Below are 23,202 nucleotides of genomic sequence, written 5' to 3'. Positions count from 1 at the left end.
GTCAAAAAGGGCAGAAAATGATGGCAAAAAGATGTGAAATAGAAGAGAATTAAAGGAAAATGAATGATCAATTTCAGTATAGAGATGAGAAAAGAGAGGAAAGAAGAGAAGCAATGCGGTGAAAGAAGAGGGTCAAAAGATACTCTAGATAGAGTTGTATGTATTGACAATTGAGAGACTTGATCCATTGGCTACCAACCGACCTAGTACCTGTAGCTGGACAATGCTTATATAAGCAATTATCCATTTCTTCTTATCAAAAAATAAAAATTTCCATTCTCTCTGCGATTGTGGATTTTCGTTGATTGGGGACGACATAACTTTACGATGCCTGCCACAACCTCCGGAAGAATAATTAAGACCCGTAAGGGCAAGAAGGGTACTGCCCATCAAAAGAATCATCGATGGGAATCTTTTACTACAAAAATCTCGAAATTAAACTCCCTCGATCCATTACGAAGAGTTCGTCGTCATGACCTCGACGCCGAAGATACTTCTGCGACAACCTCATATTTCAAAGCCAGTCTAGAGAAATGGACCGAACTCAATTTATCCTCTGGGTTCCAATCCTTTACGGAGGAGGTGCTTCCATTATGCGACAGTTTACCGCAGATTCTACATTTCCAGGATAAGATTATGGGTCTCTTCGTCACTTATATGGAGGGAAACCAAAGGGAATCATTGGAGCCATTGCTGGAGTTAATTACAGACTTTGCCCATGATTTGGGTCCTCGATTCGAAAAACACTATGCGAAAGCTTTGGAATTGGTTACTTCGACGATAGCAGGCACTGGAAAAGATGTCGCAGTTATAGAATGGTGTTTTACATGCCTAACATTTTTGTTCAAATATTTGTCAAAACTTGTTGTACCAGATTTACGACCTACATATGATTTAATGGCATCATTACTCGGAAAAAGTGCCCAACCTCCACATATTGCCCGGTTCGCTGCGGAGGCCATGAGCTTTCTCATCAAAAAAGCTGGCGCACCTGCCCACCGAGCGAAGGCTCTTTCATTAATCGTAAACCATGCGAAATCAGACCTTTTGAGTATCGCGGATACCAAACAATTCGGCCTTTACTATCATGGAATAATGACCATGTTTGCGGAGGCTATGAAGGGCAATGGTTTAACTGTACATACGTCGGGTCCAACGATTTTCAAATCTCTTTTCCTCGCCATTGAAGAGAGTGACTTTGGAGAGAAGGAGGCAATGCCATGGATTGACGTTATATGTGGTGTTTTAACCAGTATAGTTCATCATACAACCCCGGAGACAATCAAAGAGATCCTTGAACTAGTACTGGAGGAGGCAAACACTATTACCGATTCCTTTATACAGTCAAAGACAATGTATGATTTCAACAAACTTTTACTTTCAGCGCGGACCATAGGGATTATAGCTGGTGTTCGACGAGCTTCGAGAGTTCAGAATTGGCCAGCCTTGTTACAGGCATTATCTAATATTTTAAAGGCAGTGTCCAAGAACGCATCTTTTGTGGCAGCCAACGACAAACACTTGGATTTGTGGAAATACCTCATTGAGAGTATAGCTATTGCTCTAACGTATTCTCCAATGGATTCTACAATTCCCTTTATTGCCCCTTTTATGGATGCCCTGACCAAGGATCCGTTGGCCAAATGGTTCTTGACATTTTGCTCATATCTGTCACAAGGAGAGCCTGGACGCTTCCAAACTATTGCGTTACCTTACTTCAAAAGGTGAGTTCAATTACTTCATCTATCTCCAACCATATGCTAATTTGATCCCAGATTCATCGTTACGCACTGGTCTGACGCGGAAAATGGAGATACTTTGTGTGTATTATTACCAAAAATGGTCGCCTCAGGAGTACTTCCAAGTCAATATGGAAAGGATGCATTTTCGTTACCTCAGTCTTGGCAGGACCAGATTGTCAGCAAATTTGAACGATTAGAACTACAACCTTTCCCGGAACAGGTATCGCCAGCTACATATAATCGCAGCCCAAAAACATGGCATGATCGATGCTTACCTAAATATAATGCTCTATTAGAAATCTTGGAGTGCACTGCTGTACACCCTTCAACAAACGCAAGAATTTCGGAAATCTTACTTCGCAAGCTCAAACTTGCACTTAGACCATCTTCTTCACTTGCGCCAGAGGAAGCTCATTTCATCGTTGGTCGAGGGTTCAGTGCTTTCTCTCGCATGACAAAAGGAACTGGTGAGGCTGACAGGGCTTTGGAACCATTATTACGTGCAGCAGCCCCTCGATATGCCCGATTGCCAAATTTCCTAGAAGCTTTACTAGGCTACAAGGCCAGTCTTCAATTGTCTCCTAAACCCGACGGTGGCAAATCGGACGAGGAAGAGGATACGAGTGACTCTGAAGCCGAGTTCGACCTCTTGGTACGATCCTTAGTAGAGAATCTTTCATCCGAATCTAGCGAATTGCGCCTTCTTTCTCTGCGACTACTGGAGCATATTCACGACACTGATCATGGAAAATCTTCGGAAGCAATCACACTCATGATCATGATTGAGCAGACTCCAATGGATTTGCAATCTGCTCGTTCCGCTTCTATGCATATTCGCAAGCTTGCTTCAATCTATACTTCACAGATGGCGATACCTTGGATGAAATATGCTATACCATCATTCTGTTTTGGTATGCTTACTGTGAAAATGGCGCAAATCTGGGACGATGCTAGTGCTGCCCTCAAACAGATCTCAGAATCGAAAGTTGGTGAGGAAGCAGTTGCAGTCTTGACATTCAAATGGTTAGAGATACCATCGGTAAGGTGGAGCGGGCCACCCGCACCCATGCAAAAGGATCAAAACAATGGATTAACCGACTTTGAGTGCTCCAATTTGAATAACTTGGACAAACTTGCTAAAGAGACTGAGTCGGAAGTTCTCAATGCACGTGATACTATGCTTCAAAAATTCGAGGTTGCTCAACAACTAGTGGATGCTCAACCAAACACTGCTAGATCTCAGGCTCTTCGTGTTTTGGCTGCCATTCCTATGATTGGTGAAAGGCGATCTCGACAGCTCATTCCAATGTTCCTTTCTTGGGCTGGCAAAGCCTCGGAGGAGATTGACCAGACCGGTGATGAAGACGAGGCTATTATGAGCGACTGGACAAGAAAGGATCAAAAGGCTCTTTTGGACGTTTTGGGCCTATTTGGCAACCCGAAGTCTATTTTCAAGACAGATGAGGTTTACGAAGCACTTTTACGATTGTTGGCGAATGGTGATATTGAAACCCAGAAAGCTGCCTTGAAAGCCGTCTTAACATGGAGGAACAAGAGCATCAAACCTTACTCCGAGAACCTCTTGAATCTGCTGGACGAAGCTCGCTTCAAAGATGAAATCACAATTCTCCTTCAGGGACAAACCCTGGTTCAACCTGAGCATCGCGAGGCACTTATGCCAGTTCTCCTCAGATTACTCTATGGACGTACAATCTCTCGAAAAGGCGCTGCGAGTGGAAAGCAAGGGATGGAGGCAAGAAGACTGACGGTGTTGAGAAATTTGAGCGTTGAAGATATTGGAGGCTTTTTGGATATTGCCCTTGGTGATCTCAAAGATTTGGATTTAGTGAAGGATGGGGCAGTCCAAATGTCAATCTTTGAAAAGGAGTTATTGGGTGCAAGGAAGCAAGTTGGTTTCACAAACATGATGGAGTCGGTATTGAAGGAATTAGCCACTAAAGTTGTGCCTCTCACTCGAAAATTACTGGAAGCTGTCTTGTATTGTACAGTAATTGCCACACGACAACTACAGGGAGAACATGTTGAAGAAACTGAAGATGAAGAAGTTTCCAGTAAAATTTCTCTCTTCAAAGTTGTTCGACAGACTGGATTGAAGTGTCTCGTGCTATTGTTCAACAACTCTACAGATTTTGACTGGTCTCCTTATATGGACCTCATTGTGGCCGAAGTTGTCCTACCAAGACTCGATAACTTGCCAATCGAAACAGCTCAGGGTATCTCCGGTCTCCTTAGACTGTTTTCTGTCTGGTCATCTTCGATGAAGACAGTGTTGCTTCTTGGTAGCAACGAAAAAATCATACCAAAGGTAGCAGAGTGTTTAGCACCTCCAAAATCAAAGGACGAAGTCAAGCTATTTGCTCTTTCAATCATCAGGGGTGTCATCAAATGTGCACAAGAGGAAGGAGCAGAGGGTAACTCAGTGAAGCAAGAGCTTCTGAATCCCAACATGGACCAATGTCTGATTCAAATTGGTACAATCCTACGCGACCAGAACGACATGAGCAAAAACCTACTGGAAGGTTGTGTCGAAACTGTTTCCGAGTTGGCGCCTTTCGTATCGACTTCCACACAAGGCCGCAACTTGGTGGATGTATCTGTATTCTTACTTGATCAACCCTCGCGTAGGGTTACCCCTAAGACTAAAGCCGGCTTGCTTCTGGTTCTAGAGCATTTTGTACCTCTCTATGATCTCCAAAACGATGTTGACCTCAGGGATCGAGTTTATCATACTATCACTTCCTTATTTGGTTTCTTCAAAGACAAGGTTAGTAGGGAGGTATTATCACGAGTCCTATTGGTATACTCAGACAAAGATCCTGTCTTGAAAGAGGTAGCTGCCTTGTGTTCAGATCTCAACTCTTTTGCCCAAGGACGGCTCGATGAACCAGATTACGATCGCCGAGTGAAGGCTTTCCATGCCATTAACGCCAAAAGAGATGTTGATTTCAATTCTCATCAGTGGTCACCACTACTTTTCAACATGCTCTTTTATATCAAGCATGATGAGGAACACGGAGTATTGTCATCAAACTCTTCTGACGGAATACGTCGATTCATTGAAACAGCTAAAGATGCCAAGCAAACTTCAGAGTTCCCAGCTTTTCAAAACATGCTTTCTACAATCTTGGTTCCAGCCCTGTTCGCCGGTGTTCGTGAGCCTTCGGAAATGGTTCGTCGTGAATATATGAACGTTATGGCTCATTTAGTCCGTAATTTCTCAGATTGGTCTCAAGTCAGCGACATGCACAATCTTCTGGCTGGCGAAGACGAGACAGAATCCTCGTTTTTCAACAACATTATTGCAGCAGGTAAAGGTAGGCAATCTAGTGCTCTCGGAATGCTTTCTTCTGCTGCCGAGAAAGGAGAATTAAGTAGCAAGAACGTCAGCCACTTTTTCATCCCTCTTATCGAACATTTTATTTTCGATAGAGCCGAAGGCAACGATGCACATAATCTTGCTGCTGAAGCTACGACGACTGTTGGAATTCTGGCAGGTTCGCTCGAGTGGCCCCAATATCGTGCTCTTCTGAAACGTTTTATTGGATATGTTCAAGCCAAACCTGATCTCGAGAAACAGATCATCCGCCTTCTTGGCAAAGTCATTGATGCTTTGGCACTTGCCGCTCAACCACCCGTTGATACTGACATGGAGACTGATATTCCTAAGATATCAAGCAAATTGGCCACCACTATGCCCAAAGAGCCCAAGTTTTCTGATGATCTTATTACCAATATTTTACCACCATTGACAGATTACCTCCATGACAAGGATGAATCGACAGTCAGCTTGCGTGTTCCCGTTGCGGTCATCATTGTTAGGCTTCTCAAACTATTGCCAGAAGAGAAAATGACAGAACGACTTCCAGCCGTCTTGACTGATATTTGTCATATTCTCCGCAGTAAAGCACAAGAATCCCGGGATCTTACCAGAGACACTTTAGTAAAGATTTGCGTTTTACTTGGTCCTTCTTGCTTCGGCTTTGTGTTAAGGGAACTACGAAGTGCGTTAGCAAGAGGTTCCCAGCTTCATGTACTGTCATACACTATGCATTCCATGTTAGTAGCTACGACACCAGAATATGCACCGGGTGACCTTGATTATTGCTTGCCTTCAATCATTGCAATCATCATGGACGATATTTTTGGTGCAACAGGACAAGAAAAAGACGAGGAAGGATATATCAGCAAGATGAAAGAAGTCAAGAGCAGTAAAAGTCATGATTCTATGGAATTGATAGCCAAGACAGCTACTCTGAGCCGACTGACAGACTTGATTCATCCAATTCGAGTATTGTTGAAGGAGAAGCTAAACATTCGGATGGTTCGCAAAATCGATGAACTTTTGAACAGGATCAGTTCTGGACTACTCAAAAATACAGCTGCCGGAAGTCGTGATAGTTTGGTCTTCTGTTATGAAGTTATTCAAGATGTTTACAACAGCCGAAAGCCTCAAGAAAAAGCGAGTAGAGATGATTATCGATTCAAACGCTACTTGTTACAAAAAGGTGCCAAACGTGGTGGGGAACGCGGTGCTACGACAATCTATACCTTCAAGCTTATCAAATTTGCCTTTGACGTTATGAGATCTGTCGTCAAGAAGTACGATACAATTCGAACACCTAGCAATCTCGCAGGCTTCATCCCAATGATTGGTGACGCGGTTGCTGAAGGAGAGGAAGAAGTAAAGGTTGCGGCCTTCAAATTACTCAGTACCATTGTCAAGGTTCCACTTAAAATTGATGGTGATGGAACAAATCTTTACCGGGTCGCGGTAGATGAAGCCATCAAATGTGTAGCCTCATCCTCTTCAACCACTTCGGATATTGCTCAAGCATCCTTGAATCTACTCTCGGTCGTTCTCAGAGACCGAAAAGATGTTCCAGTCAAAAGTAGATCGATTGATGATATCCTAAAGAAAATGAAGGATGACATTACAGAACCAGAGCGACGACATATCACGTTCAAGTTCTTGAGATCTGTGCTGGACTCAAAGATTGAGACTGCTGTAGTATATGACACTCTGGACTATGTCAGCACGGTCATGGTAACAAATGACGACAAAGATACAAGAGATCTTGCACGCGGCGCATTCGTTCAGTTCCTCAGAGAATTCCCACAAAAGAAGAGTCGATGGAACAAACAATTAGAATTTATAGTTGCAAATCTAAAGTACGATAGAGAAGGTGGAAGAATGTCAATACTCGAAGTCATTCTTCTCCTATTGTCAAAGACTTCGGATGACATTGCTCAAGAGGTTGCAGCATCTAGTTTTGTACCTTTGATCTCGGTCATTGCCAATGACGAAAGCGAAAAGTGTCGTATGGTAGCCGGAGAAGTCCTCAAGGAGACATTCAAGAGAGCAGACGAAAGCCGCATGACGGATTTCCTTACCATTCTGCAATCACTCGTCAAGCAAAACAAGACTTCAGCTGTCCGGGTAGCGCTACAAACTTATGCATTGTATTTCGAATCTCGACCTGATATGGAAGATTCAAATATCAATTTCGTACTCGGTACCGTTTCGAAGATCCTGGAAACTCCAGACGATGACGAGGAATATTACTGGCAATTAATCTACACTTCCCTCGAACTTACTGGGACTATGTGTCAGAAATTCCCAGAGAAACTTTTCTCTTCGAAGACTGCATCTTTATGGTCTGCGGTACGAGCATGCCTTTCATATCCGCATACATGGGTAAAAGTAGGTGCGACAAGACTTAGCAGCATATACTTTGCAGACTTTGCAAGAACCAATGCCGAAGCTGGTCTTGAAGGCTTACCACTTAAGGGTTCAGGTGGTCTCGCACTCAGTGGAGATGATATCTCTGATTTCATTCACCGCATCGTTAGGATGTTCAGAGGACCAATTCTCACACAAGTACTCGCAGATGAAGTTGTCAAGAATCTTATTTTCCTCGGTCGCTGTGCTGCTTCTAATAATCTCAAACAAAAACCTAGAGCAGACGCTGAAGAAGAAGATCTAGAAGCCGAAGCTGAAGTCGAACAATCAGGAGAACCTAACGTTTCAAACAGCGTCCTGCAATATCTTTTCGGTCGCGTCTCTTTCGTCTTAAGAAGAGAAACTCATCCAGCCACTGCAGACAATTTGATCCCTAAAACTTCCGCTCTTCAACTCCTCGAAATCCTGTGCAGTAAATTGGAGCCGGAATCGTTGGTTCCCTCGCTGCGAACTATTATCCTCCCTCTGCATAATCTTACGGATCCTTCCATTCATATGCCGTACTCCACAGACGAACTCTTCCGCAATAATTACGAGGCCCTCAAGTCGTCGAGTGAAGAGTTGTTGGAGACACTGAAGAGGAAGGTCGGAACCCAGGAATATACAGATGCATTGCTGAAGGTGAGAGAGGGAGTTAAGGAGAGGAGAGCGCAGAGGAGTGGAAAGAGAAAGATTGAGGCGGTTAGCATGCCGGAGAAATTTGGAGAGGAGAAGAGGAAGAAGACGGAGAGGAAGAAGGAGAGGAGGAAGGAGAAGGGGGAAATGTTTAGTAAGAAGAGAAATATGTGGTAGTTTTGGAGTGTTGGGTTGTGATGGATGGGGTGGGGATGGGTGGAGAGGGAAGGAAGGGAGGGAGGGGGGGAGTTGTGTGTATATATGTCATGGGCGTTTTCAAAAGGAGTTGGGAAGAGGAAAATTTGTACTTGAGATTTGAGTGCTTAGCTTTGTGTTGCAGATAGTCCATCGCAGGATTTGCTGTAGCATACTAGAGTTGAAGAAAGAATTCTATTAGGAATTTATTTACTTATATTTATTCATTACATGGATGTCTTCAGATGCTTGGTTGTTGTATAGGTATGGTACGATGTGTGTGATGAGTGATATGATGTGTGGTGTGGTGTGGAGTGCAGGTGGTATGATCCTAGGTAATTAAGAGGGGGGAGAGAGAGGGGGGGGGGATACTGAGAGGCCTTTTTTCTCTCGTTCTTTTGTTCTTTCGTTTCTTCGTCTCGTTAGTGGGTAGGTATGTTGGTTTCAGTAGATATATGAATAGGTAGGTAAATGTAATTTAATTAATTTCGCATTTATGTTTATATTCATTTGAGTTGAGATGAGATGAGATGAGATGAGGGACAATCTTTTTGTATATCTAGAAAGAAGATTCATTGATTTGTATATACATATGTACACATATATAATGGAGATTTGGTATCGTTATCCTATAATCCTGTCACAGCTAGATATCTAGGTATTGTTACATTTTTGAATCCATAACAGCGACGGCTTTCATACACTGATTTTATCTTGTGAGATTTGAGTTTGTTTTCGGATGTGTGTTCCCTCAGTGTTCTTCTAGGGAGTGGAGTTGGGAATGCTGAGGTTGTTGTGGGTTTTGAGGCGTGTGCTGGATGATGTTTATGTTTGTTTCGGGACTGCAGTTGACGTTTCTCAGTGATACTTGACTCTGGGTGATCAGGTTGATCTCGTGTGATGTATCGCGCGGTATTTCATTGTGCGTGCATGTACCCCAGATATCTTGTTACTCCAGGCTAATCGAAAATTTCTCCTTCCGTTATCACTCTCCGTCTTAATCCCCAATTATTCGTACACCTCCTCTGAACCTTTATAGAGCCAATCATATCCCTTCATCTCCCCTTCACTCCCTGTATTCCCCTTCTCCCCCCCCCTCTCTCTTCCTCTCCGTACTCGTCCCATCACTCCAAAACTCCAAATTCCCATCCTCACTCAAGGTCCCTTTCTTAACCAACATCCCCTTCTCCTTCATCAAATCCTCAATCGTCAATTTGCGATCTCCAAATATTCCCAGGTGATCGGAAATCACATGTCGGTTTTTGCAGCTGGGACAAGTGATGAGGATGGAGCCGGAGTGGTAGCCTTGTTTGGAGATGCGGTGTGTGGAGCGCGCGGAGCAGGGTTTGCAGGTGAAGGTTAGCTCATAAGAGGGTTGAGGGGTGCGAGGTGGTGAGGGAGTAGAGGAGGAGGAGGAGGAGGAGGAGGAGCGGTCGGTGAGGGGTTTGGAGGGGGTGCTGTAGAGACGGGGGTGATTGAGGGGGATGAGGGGCCCATGGGTCGTGATTGAAGAGGTGATGCGAGGTGTAGCTTTGAAGGTTGTATGTTGATTTCGGGAGAGAGCTCGGAAAGCTGCAAAGGTGGAGGATTTGAGTGACATTGTGAAGAAAGGTTTCGTTATGTTTGGAGGGGCTTTAGGTTTGGTCTTTGTTCTATGTGTGAAACGGAGAGATGTGATGGTAGAATGAGAGAGTCGTATCAGGATTCTTCTATTCGTATAGATAGAAATTGATTTGTGAGGTATGAGAACGGTACCAATTGAAAGAAAGTCAATAATAGAAGAGAGGATTGTTTTTTGAGATGAAAGTTCTTGATGAAGTAGAAGTTTGGGGAAGGCTACGGAATTGATTGCGATAAGGAAAATTATTTTCTTTACCGCTTTATGATTCTGCCGATATGACGAGGACGAGGCTGGACTGGACTGGGCTGATCAGATGGAAAGCTTGGAAAGCTTGGATATTTTATTATTGTTAGCTGATTCTAGAAAGAAGAAAGAGTAAACATTGTGTGTGAGGGGTTGTATCGAACTTGGGGTTAATACTGCTAGTGTTTGCTAGCGTTGTATAAGACTAGATATAATAGCTGAAGTTATATGAGAGTCTGATTTATTTAGTACGGAATATTAATAGTACTACGACGACTACTACGACTACTACTACGACTACTACGACTACATATAACTACTGCTACTCCTAAGCTATATGATTTCTACCTACCTAGTATGATTAAAGCCAACAAACTATTCACCGTCTTGATCTTTTAGGATTAGCTTCAAGACTAAACATCCTCTGATTGGTGGCAATATAAATGTGATTATTAAGCCGAGTAACTCACATAGTCCCCGTACTGGTAAAGGACCTAGCAATTACTAGTACAGTCTGTGAAAGATTCCTTGTCAAATGTATTGATGGATGAACCTTCATGAACAACTTCATTATTTGGTTTTCTTCAAGATCCATTTCAACCTTTGCTTTCTTCTACTTAAGAGACTGTTCTCTTCCTCTTCTCACAATATACAAACAATACTTTACCAACCTTACCTTCCTTCACATTTCTCAACACAGTTTATGGCAATTCTCTCGGAGTCTTGATCTTATCTAACCCCTCACCAGACTGAACACCAGCAAACTTAGAAGTTCTTCGAACCTGGAAGAGACATATCATATTGAAACATTCATTGGGAGAAATTGAATAATCAGAGGAATCTGAAAGATTTTTAAAGATGATTTCAGGACGTGGTAGAGCTAGAATTCGTGCGCCTCGTAGGGTATGTATATATTCACTTCTTTCCACTTCAATACCTACCCATCTAGGTCATCCATACTTCCTCCTCCGACAAAAGCTGCCTTCCCCTTCTGGCGAATGAATAACTTCAATAAACTTTCAAAACTCTGTTTGCGCCAAGGTTAAATTATCGAGTAATTCAAAATGCCTCCCACTCAAGGACAGTCTTTTGATGCGGCCATTGCACATGCTCTTAATACAAGTCAGATGGTAGTTTACCTCGAAGCACTCTTTCTCTGGTCGCGAATATCTTTACATTCTTGGTATCTTTGCTAACTGGTACTCTTCTACTCTATAGGCGTTTGGACGTGCCGGCGAAAAAAACGAGTTCGACATTCAATGGGAGATTTTACAAAATGCACTTCAGGAAATCCACGAAAAGAATGCAGGCACACTCTCTTTCGAACAATTGTACCGGGCTTCTTATAAAATCGTACTGAGGAAAGATGGCGATTTACTATATGAACGAGTCAAAGTTTTCGAGGAGCAATGGTTCGCCGGGAAAGTCATGCCAGCGATTCGGAAACTTATTACTCCAAATCTGGTCAATGTCGCTGCTGGTGGCGTCTCTGGAACTGCCGCAAATGAACGAAGACTTACCGGTGAACAATTTCTAGAAGGACTAAAGGCTTCATGGACGGATCACAATTTATGTATGGGTATGACAACTGATGTCCTCATGTATATGGATCGAGTTTATTGTGGCGATAATCGCAAGGCTTCAATCTACACTACAGCTATGGGGCTTTTCCGGGATCACATTTTACGTTCACCACTTCTAGACAATTCAAGCATGATCACTTTCGATATTCTAAATTCGGTTATATTGGATCAGATTGGAATGGAGAGAGAAGGTGATGTCATCAATCGACATTTAATCCGTTCTGTCATCTACATGCTAGAGGGTCTATACGAAACCGACGCAGAGAATGAAAGTGAGAAGCTATACATTACTGTTTTCGAACCTGCATTTTTAGCAGCTAGCAGAAAGTTTTACCAAGCAGAATGTCAAACTTTATTGAGGGACTCACCTGCTAGTACCTGGTTACGTCAGACAAAGAGACGACTCGACGAGGAAGCTGACAGGTGTGATACGACTATCGCTCATTTCACAAGTAGGAAGATTCAAAAAGTTGTCGAACAAGAATTGATCAGTAGTCACCTGAATGAATTTCTTGCAATGGAAGGAAGTGGTTTGCAGGCCATGATCGAAAATGACCGATTTGAGGATTTATCCATTCTATATCAACTTATCACTAGGATAGATGCAGGTAGAGGACCGCTGAAGATTGCACTACAAGGTCGTGTGGTCCAACTTGGTTTGGAAATCAATAAAATTATCGCCAGTGGAGATTTCGAAACTCCTGTCGCAGCTGAGGATACCAAGCCCGAAGCAGAAGAGGATGAAGCTGAAGGTGCGAAGAAGAAGGCCAAGCCGATGAATGCTGCCGCGAAGCAAACACTTGCAGCCATCAAGTGGGTTGATGAGGTCCTACGATTGAAGGATAAATTCGACAATATGTGGAAGAAATGTTTCAATGAAGATACCATTCTAGAAACAGCTATCACTAAGAGCTTTTCGGATTTCATTAACCTGTTCGACCGATGTTCCGAGTACGTCTCCTTGTTTATCGACGATAACCTTAAGCGTGGCATCAAGGGCAAAACCGAGGTTGAGATCGACGAAGTATTAGACAAGGCAACCACTTTACTTCGATATATTCAGGACAAGGATATGTTTGAGAGATATTACAAGAAACATCTTGCAAAACGTTTGTTGCTCAATAAATCCGAAAGCACTGATGTGGAGAAGCAAATGATCTCTCGAATGAAGTTGGAAATCGGAAATTCATTTACAACAAAGCTGGAAGGCATGTTCAAGGATGTTACCATGTCCGAAGAACTTACCCAGAATTATAAAAAGCACATCGAGAACGTTGGAGATAAGGATCGAAAGCCAATCGAATTATCCGCTATTGTTCTTTCTACCAATTGTTGGCCTACGGAAATCATTGGTGGTATTCCTTCGTCTGAAGACGGACCTCGACAATACTGCAATTGGCCTCTGGAGCTACAAAAATTACAAGATTCATTCAAGGCATTCTATCTCAAAGATCGAAATGGTAGAATGTTGACTTGGTTAGGTAATTTGGGAAATGCTGATGTTAAATGTCATTTCCCAGCCATTCCAGGAGAAACAGGACCGAAGGGCAGAGAAAGAAAGTACGAATTAAATGTGAATACTTATGGTATGATCATTTTGATGCTTTTTAATGATCTACCAGACGGTGCAACTTTATCGTATGAAGAAATTCAAGAACGTTTGAATATTAGCGATAAAGATTTACCACGTGCGTTGATGCAACTCTCTGGTCCACCAAAATCTCGAGTTCTTCTCAAGAAACCTGGAAAGCCTAATGAATTACCTACAATGGGTGATGTGTTTACATTCAATGCCGGTTTTGTTAGTAAAGCTGTCAAGATTAAGGTTCAAGCAATGGGTGGACAAACTAGCAAGGTTGAAGGAGCTGAAGAAAGAAGATTGACCGAGGAAAGAAATGATGAACATCGAGGAAATGTTATGGATACAGTCATTGTCCGAATCATGAAGTATGTTTTCCCTACTCCCAATTTGATGATTCATGTGCTAACAAAAATTATAGGGCACGTAAAGAATGTCCTCATCAACAACTCGTTACAGAAGTCATTTCACAACTTTCACAACGCTTCCAACCTAATATCAATATGATGAAACGACGTATTGAAAGTTTGATCGAAAGAGAATATTTGGAAAGAATTGAAGATGCTAAAGTACCTACTTATAAGTATTTGGCTTGATTTTTTCATTCGATCTTTTCTTTGTATCGGATAATTTTATGGGTTTGGTTGGCTGGATAGAATGTATTCATGGGGTGGGGTGCGTTCAAGGATCTTTGGGAAATTTGTGCTTTCGCGATTGATTGCATTGGACTTGATTCATGCTATTTTCATATCATGTTCATAAGATTGCATAGCATAGCATAGCATTTCTTGCAAACTGGTGCAAAGGTACTGGTGCTGGGGGATTGAAAAATGGGTATGGGAAATGGGTATGGAAGATGGATGAATTTTTCTGATTTTAATTTTGATTTCTTCTCTTCGAAAGAAAGAAAGAAGGAAGGAATGGGAGGAATGGCGTATGGTATGATTTGATATGATATGATATAATACACTTAATGAATGGTATGCTGTGTTAATGAATGAATAAATAAATTATTGGGAGTTGATGAGATGAGATGAGATGAGATGAGATGAGATGAGATGAGATGTGATGAGTTGAAATGAGCTGAGTTGAAATAAGTTGAGATGAGATATGGAATTGCATGGTTGTGTGAATTGTGCGTATTATGATTATAGTATCTCAGAGAAGAAGAAGCAAGGAAGAAAGAAAGAAGGAAAGAAGGGTATAGCTATCTAGATATCTAGTAGATATCCAGATATTATAATAATAGGTAGTGGTGTAGTAGGTAGTAGGAGGAGGTAGTAGGAGGAGGTAGTAGGAGGAGGAGGAGGAGAAGAAGGAGAAGAAGGAGAAGGAGGAGGAGGAGGAGGAGGAGGAGGTAGTAGATAGTAGTAGTAGTAGTAGTAGTAGATAGTAGTAGTAGATAGTAGGTAATAATAGTGGTAGCGAAATATCAATAGAGACCTAGGTATTTAAAGAAATGTTGAGTATTAGGTATGATATTGCGTTCTAATCCTATGGTAGGTCTTGAGTTCGTATTCTGTATATACATTTATCTATTTATATATCTATATACCTAGCTAGTATTTACTTACACCTCGAACTCCTCTCTTTATAACCTTATTTATTTATTTTATTCTATTTATCTCATCCCATCCCTCCCCTACTCATCCCTCCCTACTCATTCCATTCATCTCATTCTATCCCTCCAAAACCTCATTCATCCCTATTCTATCTATCTCATCTCTATCCCATCCCTCCCTATTCATCCACTCACCCACTCATCCACTCATCTATTCATCCACTCATCCACTCATCTATTCATCCACTCATCTATTCATCCACTCATCCCTCCCTACTCATTCCCATTCATTCATCCCTCCCTCCCTACTCATCCAATAATAACAATAACAACATAGATATCCAAATCATATCCAAATCATATCCAAATCATATCCAAATCATATCCAAATCATATCCAAATCATCCCCTACTCATCCAATAATAATAATAGTAACATAAATATCCAAATTCATGAGGGCAAGCCCCAAACCCCCTCAGCTCGCTTCGCTCGAACTTTGGATAATGGATCTGGTGGATTGTTGTGTGGAATCTTGGGTGTATAGATATGTATATATATGTATATGTCGTGAGTTAGGATATGAGTAGGTATGATTTATAGATTTATATATAATAGAAACTTTCTCTTTCTCTTTCATATAAACAAATCAATTAATTCTCTTATCAATCTATCAATCTATCAAATTATCTCCTCAGTTCTCATTTATTATTAGATTATGAAAGGAAAACTTACATTCCAATAGATATCTAAATTTAATCTTGATATAGGTAGGTAGGTAGATAATTGTTCATGTATACTAACTAGTATTTATTCTTCTGTTCCTCTGTTCTTCTTAATTCTCTATCCTCGGATTTAGATTAATTCCACTATACGCTTAAACTCTAACTTCATTTTAAAATATTATTATATCGTTATGCCCCCCCCCTCCTCCTTCAAATCTCATATCATGATTCATCATTAACTCCCACGCCGCTTCTCTAAGTTCTCTATCTATTTCCTCTTGCCCCTCTATCCCCCTATCCACCCCAAGCCCCCCTACCCCCCCATCTCCCCACCCCCAAAAGGCACCCCCTCAACCTCACACACCTTCCCCACCTCAGGCAACTCCCCCCTCTGAAAATACCCCCTCACCACCCCCGCCGTACACCCCGACCCCGCACTCAAACTCGTATGACCAAACAAATCCTGCACCAAAATCCTCGCGCCCACAAACCCTTCTGCATTCCTCTGCGCACTCACAAGCGGCGTCACATTATCCGCCGCATTCGCAATATACAGAATCGGATGCGATGTATTCCCCTCAAAGGGGCCTGTAAAGCGCCATTTGGCGGGGACGGACCGACCCACACAGCTAAGTCTGAATTCGACGCCGACGGCGCCGGCGGAGGGAGCGGAAGCAATGAGGTTTGTGGCGTAGGTTTTGAAGGTTGAAAGACTAGGGGGGAGGGGGCCACCATCGGTACACATTATGGCTGCGCTGGCGTCGGCGGTGGCTTCGGAATCGGAGTCTTCGTCATCGATGGGAGAGGGGAGATCGCTGCAGAAATCGTGGGGACAGTCGCAGGTGAAGATTTCGCGCATGCCGAAGGTGGAGGTGAGGTCGATGAAGGGGATGCCGTTGCCGGTTTCGAGGGCTTGGAGGACGGTGGCTAGAGAGGGGAAGAGGAGGATGGGGCGGTAGAGAGAGGCGGAGATGAGATGTTTGAGGGAGGAGTAGGTTATTAGTTCCGGGAGGTAAGAGGGGTCTTGGGGGGAGACGAGGATAGGGTGGAGTTTTAGTTGGGAGAGGAGAGTGGATAGGCGAGTGGAAATTTGGGAGGGGGTGGGGGAGTAGAAGGCGCAGATGGTGGGGCCGGATAGGTGGCAATAGTGGTAGAATGCTGACATGATTTTTTCGGAGTCGTGGAGGAAAGAGGTGTGAGTGTTAGTTGACCATTCGTTGTAGTTTACGTTGCCTGGTTGGAGTTAGTATTGAGATTGCTTTATGAGGTTCAATTCGATGATATTTTTTTTATAAGAAAGAGTGTTATGTAGTCTTTTTGTTTTTCTTTTCCCATTTCTTCTAATTCCCAGAGCAGGAAGAAGTGGTATTTTTGTAAGATTGAGGAGTACCTGGGAGAAGAAGAGAGCAGAAAGGGCACTTAAATAAAGAAAACCATTAAACAGAATACATACCATCACTAACCATCCTCTCCACCAAATCAGGATACATAGCCGCAAACACACCACCCAGAAACGTCCCGTAACTAAATCCTCAATACCTCAACTTTTCCGTGCCCGTCTTCCTCATAATCTCAAGCATATCACGTGCCACACTCGTCGTACTCACAAAATTCAACAACGATTCCTCTCCCCTAGCTTTCGCTTCCCGTTCCATATTTTCCTCGCAAGTTTTCGAGAGAGCACTCGCTCTCGCATATGCATCGTTCAGAATCCCCGGATGAGAATCAACTACTCCTACATCACTTAATTTCCAAATCTTTGCATTTTGACGTGAGGAACCCCAGCAATTAATGAGAGGTGTTGAGGCCCCTATACCTCGAGGATCGAAAGATATGATATCGTGGTTTTTACCGACGATTTTTTGAAGATTGTGTCCGTTTCTTCGGAGGGAAAAAATTCCTGAACCGCCTGGTCCTCCGGGATTAGTGAAGACGGGACCGAGGTAGTTGGTTAGATCTGTTGCGGGAATTTTGATGATTGCGAGGGAAATTCTGGAAGGGTTGGAGGTGTTAAGCCAGTCTAGTGGGAGGGAAAGACGAGCACATTGAAAAGTTGAGTAGCAAGTATGCCAGATAAGGGATTCGCTTGGTTCGACCTGGAGATGTGAGAATGTGGAGTTTACATGGAAAAGGAACTTACATCTTTCCATTGCCAACCTGTTTTCGCGATGACTGGGGCTAGATTATTTAATCCGAGGTTTGCAGGCGATATTAGTTGTGAAGGGATTCCATAATGCCATATGGTAAGAATAAAAGTGCCAAGGAAGAGAGCTGAGTAGAATTTTAGTAGTGAGTATCCTTGAAATTGAGTTGGGGTAATTATAGACGTTGCTCCCTTTTTAGACGACATTATAGATTTGGATGCAATAACATCTCGAAAATTGTTCAAATGATGATGTTCATAATATTGAGAAATTTGGTAACCTCAACGTCGTTATATTGCTTGAGGCTTGCATGATCGTCCATCGAAATAATACGAGATAGCTTCAATATCAAACAGCTGAACCTACCATGTCTACCTATTATGATTCACACTCACCAATAAGACTGAGGTGATACTAATCAAGATATATTAGGAAAGACCATCTTTAGTCCGGGAAGTGCGAGTGGTTGAATGACAGATAGCATAGAATTCTCCCAATAAGATTCATCTATTCGTCGTCGCTCTCGGAAATTTATCTGCACCTCAGAAATATAGATGAGATTCGTGCAATATCCAAGCCAAAGTATTCTTGAAGGGTTGTTTGGTCGTTGTTTCACCCGTACAACTCGTGATGTTAACTTTACCTGATAAGAATGATAAGAAGCTGCGGATTGTCAACTTGTTGTGGAATTGGCGGTTTGCATGAATCGAAAATGGATTGAAAATACTTCCCTTTTTGAGTAAGTCGAGCCGATGTGAAGTTTTTCTCGTCTCCAGTTACTTTTCTCCCTTGAGAACTCAATCATTCCTCCATTCTCAACACACTCTCTCACACACGCCTCTTTGCAATCAAATTCTCGTGTATTATCTACCCGATATACCGTAAATGGTACTCGGGGACATTATTAGCTTACACTCATATATTCCTAATTCCTCATCTGATTCGACGATACAATATCCAGAGGTGTCGTGAATTATACTGGCCACACAGTACGAAGAGACACGAGTCTGTAATCACGATATTAGATTCTATTTGTGTACAACGATGTGTATCAGGTAATCATTTATGCAAGTGTCCGCTTCAGCTCAACACCATTTCCTCTCTTCCGTACTCGATGGATAACACTTCCGGCTCTAATGTCGATTCACCAATCGCAGTCCGAAGTAATCGAGGTTGTTGGACGTGTAGAATTCGGAAAAAGAAATGTGATGAAGTACAACCCGGTTAGTCATGATTAGTTTTTACTTGCCGAATGAAACTCATCAATGTCCGATTCTCATAGGTTGTTCGAGATGTAAGGATGTTAATGTAGAATGTCACTATGGTCCCAAACCAAAATGGATCGATGATCCAAAGTTTGCAAAAGAAGAATTGGAGAAGATTAAAGCGATTGTTGCTGTGTCTGCAAGTAAAAAGAGAGCTGCTTTTCGTGCGAGGAAAAATACGGGTTCTATATCGTCGGTGCCCAAATCGCCAAAATCACCTAGTACTAGTACTAGTACTACGACGAAAATCGCTAAGAAAGGAGACGATTTACCAAGTATCGACAATGACGTTTCTATGTCTACACCACCTATTGAAAAGGAGCATGATAAGCCCATTGACCCTAAGTCTCCGTTATTCCCAAAATGGATCGAAGATCAAGAAGCAAGTTTGATGATGCATTACCTTGATCATGTCTTTTTTATCCCATTCCGATTTCATACTCCATCATTATCATCGGGAAGAGGATGGTTATTATCATTGTTAACAAAAACGAAACCTCTTTATCATGCAGCTCTAAGTCTGAGTGCTTTCCATCGTCAATCTCTCCTCTTAGAACAGGAAAGTGGTCAAGCGGAAATAGATTATCTGCATGAATTACAACATCATTATGACTTGGCACTGAAAGGATTGCAAGATTTCATTCAGACGAATAATAAAAATGCTTCTGAACAAGGGGCTTTCGATGGAAATATCCAAATTCTGGCTTGCATGATACAATTGATATCTTTCGAGGTAAGCATTCCTCTTCTCCATAACACATCTCCGTCACAAATCACAACGCAATCATTAACAAGTCCCAAAAGCTCTTCAACGGGGGTGTAAGCAATTGGCAAGTCCATCTCAGAGCAGCATCAGAACTCATATTAGTTCTTCACGAAGTCTCAAATGGTAGTATACCAGGTCCAGAAACACTATTGACTTCATTTCAATGTTTCAATATTCCAGGAGCAGGCTCGCCGGAATCAACTCTGAGTGAAAGTTTGGTTTCGAGAGACAGTGCTGCGTTGGATTTTTTTACGGGGGCGATTATTTGGATGGATGCGCTGTGAGTTTTCTTGGTTTCTGGCGTTTTCTGAGTTGTTTTTGGTTTTGCTTATTTCGATTTTGTGCTGGAAAGATTGAAGGGCGGTGGGAGGGGAGATCGCAGAAGTCTTGTCTTTCTCCGATTGTTGTATCAATTGAATAAGTATTCCATTGATAAGGAGTGTCATTATGGGGGCAAGCCCCCAAACCCCCATAGCTCGCTGCGCTCGAGGGTCGTACATGTGATGTTGTTCGGCCTCCATGGCAATGACCCCCGGAGGGCCAGCGGAGCGTCATTCGCAAACTTGGTTTCTCTATTTTTACTAACACCAAACTCATAGAGCCTGTGTATCAACCGGATCCCATCCTTGGCTTTCCGAATTCCACAATCGATTGCTTTCGGCCAAGAAACCCGGCTCCTCCAAATCCGACCACAAAATTCAACTAGCCTCCATCATGGGATGTGAAAACTGGGTTATGATAATGATTAGCGAGATAGCCTGGCTAGGAACCTGGAGACAAAAACACGAATCTGATTCTACCATAGATTTCAAGCAACAACTAATTTTCACAGAACAGAATATTCGAGGTCGTCTTGAATCTAAAAATTCAGAAACGTTAGAGGAACTCCATGCATTAAGGTCAATTTATCGAGGAACCCCGCCATTCTATTTCACAGAATTGTATAACAAACATACCATCCTCCTGATAACCCACATCTTTGCCTGCGCATCTCTCATCTATCTTCAAATGGTCATCACGGATAACCTACTCCCGGAAGATATCGATATGATGCTCCACAACACTATAAACGCCATGCGTATGATCCCTAATCCTCAAATGTTCAGAGGATTAGTGTGGCCATTGAGTGTAGCAGGTTGTTTGGCAAGCTCGAAACAAGATCAGGAATTCTTTAGGGAGACGTCGAGAGGAGCGGTGACGGATTCAAGAAGTTTTGGGAATTCGAGGAGTGCGTTTGAGATTTTGGAAAAGAGTTGGGAGCTGCAGAGGAGGGAGGGGAGATTGATTGATTGCACCATGACGATTAGGGAGATGGGGAGTTGTATACTTTTGGTTTGAATTATGAATGTATGGGAATTGATTGGGAAATTGGAGGTTTAAGCCTTTAGGAATGTGGGTATGGGAACTATTCGTAGTACTTTTATTCTTACAAAGATTATATGAATTACTTTGATATTTCTTTCTTTGATCTCTAATTTTCATTTTCAAATCACCTCTAAATGCTATTTTCTAGCTCGACCCAGGTAATCCCAAATCCTTCTCAATTATCCTAACCATTTTCAACAATTTTTCCTCCTCCAATCTCCTCCCAACAATCTGTAATCCCACGCTTCCTCCCTCATATTTCTGCGCGCCTTTTTTCCCAGGTCCCCAAAGAGCTTCCATATCCGTTTTCCCACCCTCATTCCCATCCCACACATCTCCCTCCTCCACCTCCCCAGCAGGCAAACACGCAACCGGTAAATCCAACCCATTAAACACACTAGTATACCCCCAATACTTCGCCTCTTCATGTGCATTCGCTACCGTTACACCTCCTGGCGCTATGATACAATCTACCCCCGTCTCCAACATCAATTTCGCATATGCGTCTTGGATTCTATTTCTCTCTTTATGCAATTTCCACTGTTCGGCAATGGTGCGGTTTTTCGTGGTTTTCTTTTCTAAAAGCCATTGGAGTAAGGAGGTTGGAGGTTCGGAGGTCAGAGACAGGTGAGAGAGATATTCGGCGCCCCCGTCGAGAAGATACATCGCGTCAACGGTGGAGATGAGAGGAGCGTGGAGATGTGTGGGGAAGTGAATAATTTCGTGCCCTGCTTCTTTGAGTGTGGATTCTGCGGTGTGCAGCACACGGGTGATGGGTGGATGAGGCGTGTGTACTCCATCGGTATATATGATACCGATTTTCAATTTCCTATTTTCTTCCTTCTCAGCAGCAACACCTTCGCGACATCCCCATGGGATAGGAAGTAATCCGACTTCTCCTCTCCAAGGCTGCGCATCCAAAAGCGTTTTGCAGAATAATTCCACATCTGCCAAACACGTAGCAATGGGTCCGATAACCCCAATCACACTTTCCATGCCATCGTATGCGCCCGAGAGCCCGGAATGCGGAAGTCGCGCCACACTGGGTTTGAGACCGTAGATACCGCAGCTGAGCGCGGGACTGCGAATACTTCCTCCGATGTCGGTGCCGATTCCGAGAATCGAGCCGTGCATGGCTACGAGTGCGGATTCGCCACCTGATGAACCACCGGGGGAGAGAAAGGTATTCAGAGGATTGGTAGTGGTGGAATAGAGATTCGAGCATGTTTCGAGAGCCATGAGTCCTTGGGGATTGGTGGTTTTGACGTGGAATACTGCGCCGCTGTTGCGGAGGACTTGGATGCACATTCCTTCTTGGGAGGGGGAAGTGCAGAAGTTATCGGCCCAGCCTACGAAACCGGATGTGGAGGGTGTGTCGATGAGGTAGATGTGTTCTTTTACGGAGATGGGTAGACCGTGGAGGGGTCCGATGGGAGATCCGGTTTGGGTCATGTGGGCGTCGAGTTTGGCGGCGTGGGAGAGGGCGCTGGGGTACATGGTCCAGGCGAGACAGTTTGTCTGTTTTTTGTTTTGTTAGTTCTTTTTACTCCTGTCCTTTTCATATTCTGTTCGGGTATTTCATTGAAAGTTCAATGCCTGAGACTAGGTAATCAAATTCCAGAAAAAAGGAAATTGAAGACAAACCGCTTGATGAGCAACAGCGCTCGCTTTACAAAACGCCGTTGTAACTTCCACAGCTGTGTACTCTCTCGTTCTCATTTTCTCCAGCAAATCCACCGCAGTACTATACACAATCTTTACTTCTCTCTCATTCAACAAACCACACGTTTTTACTAAATCAAGAGGACGTTTAGGTTTGAGAAGGTCTGCTGGAAGAATCCATTCCGAGGGAATAGAAGAGAAAATCTCTTTTTGGCGACGACTAGCGATAGCTTGCCATGTTGAAACTGTAGAGGTTTTCGAAGGTCGTTCTTCCGCCAGCGCAGAAGTGGTGGACACAGGAACTTCCGTGACAGGAGTCGAGGAAGATGACGAAAGTTCTGCGATGGAGGGAGCCATAGCTTGAAGAATTGGAAGACA

The 23,202-nt window shown here is 43.0% G+C and overlaps 6 protein-coding genes across 6 annotated transcripts; 3 read left to right on the top strand and 3 right to left on the bottom strand.

Moving 5' to 3' along the window:
* Positions 1-327: 327 nt before the first annotated feature.
* Positions 328-8,295, top strand: EAF02_009878 (uncharacterized protein; the record flags this gene model as incomplete). Its single annotated transcript, XM_038905926.1, has 2 exons — positions 328-1,724; positions 1,776-8,295. The coding sequence occupies 2 exons, from the start codon at positions 328-330 to the stop codon at positions 8,293-8,295; spliced, it is 7,917 nt and encodes a 2,638-aa protein (XP_038754349.1).
* A 1,084-nt stretch (positions 8,296-9,379) lies between these two features.
* Positions 9,380-9,913, bottom strand: EAF02_009877 (uncharacterized protein; the record flags this gene model as incomplete). The annotated part of the gene is made up of 1 exon (XM_038905925.1): positions 9,380-9,913. One exon carries the CDS (start codon positions 9,911-9,913, stop codon positions 9,380-9,382), a length of 534 nt encoding a protein of 177 aa, XP_038754348.1.
* Positions 9,914-11,035: 1,122 nt separating this feature from the next.
* On the top strand, positions 11,036-13,935 carry EAF02_009876 (uncharacterized protein; the record flags this gene model as incomplete). The annotated part of the gene is made up of 3 exons (XM_038905924.1): positions 11,036-11,080; positions 11,396-13,707; positions 13,761-13,935. The coding sequence occupies 3 exons, from the start codon at positions 11,036-11,038 to the stop codon at positions 13,933-13,935; spliced, it is 2,532 nt and encodes an 843-aa protein (XP_038754347.1).
* A 2,000-nt stretch (positions 13,936-15,935) lies between these two features.
* On the bottom strand, positions 15,936-17,972 carry EAF02_009875 (uncharacterized protein; the record flags this gene model as incomplete). The annotated part of the gene is given in 4 exon segments (XM_038905923.1): positions 15,936-16,855; positions 17,076-17,146; positions 17,162-17,718; positions 17,763-17,972. 4 exon segments carry the CDS (start codon positions 17,970-17,972, stop codon positions 15,936-15,938), a joined length of 1,758 nt encoding a protein of 585 aa, XP_038754346.1.
* A 908-nt stretch (positions 17,973-18,880) lies between these two features.
* EAF02_009874 (uncharacterized protein) lies at positions 18,881-21,135 on the top strand (the record flags this gene model as incomplete). Its single annotated transcript, XM_038905922.1, has 4 exons — positions 18,881-18,989; positions 19,049-19,764; positions 19,836-20,077; positions 20,397-21,135. The coding sequence occupies 4 exons, from the start codon at positions 18,881-18,883 to the stop codon at positions 21,133-21,135; spliced, it is 1,806 nt and encodes a 601-aa protein (XP_038754345.1).
* Positions 21,136-21,306: 171 nt separating this feature from the next.
* EAF02_009873 (uncharacterized protein) lies at positions 21,307-23,181 on the bottom strand (the record flags this gene model as incomplete). Its single annotated transcript, XM_038905921.1, has 2 exons — positions 21,307-22,680; positions 22,807-23,181. The coding sequence occupies 2 exons, from the start codon at positions 23,179-23,181 to the stop codon at positions 21,307-21,309; spliced, it is 1,749 nt and encodes a 582-aa protein (XP_038754344.1).
* Between the last annotated feature and the right edge of the window lie 21 nt (positions 23,182-23,202).

This window comes from Botrytis sinoallii (genome assembly GCF_014898435.1).
Source record: "Botrytis sinoallii strain Bc 23 chromosome Unknown BSIN_022, whole genome shotgun sequence".
Lineage (NCBI taxonomy): Eukaryota > Fungi > Ascomycota > Leotiomycetes > Helotiales > Sclerotiniaceae > Botrytis > Botrytis sinoallii.
This window is presented reverse-complemented; position numbering and strand designations above follow the sequence as displayed.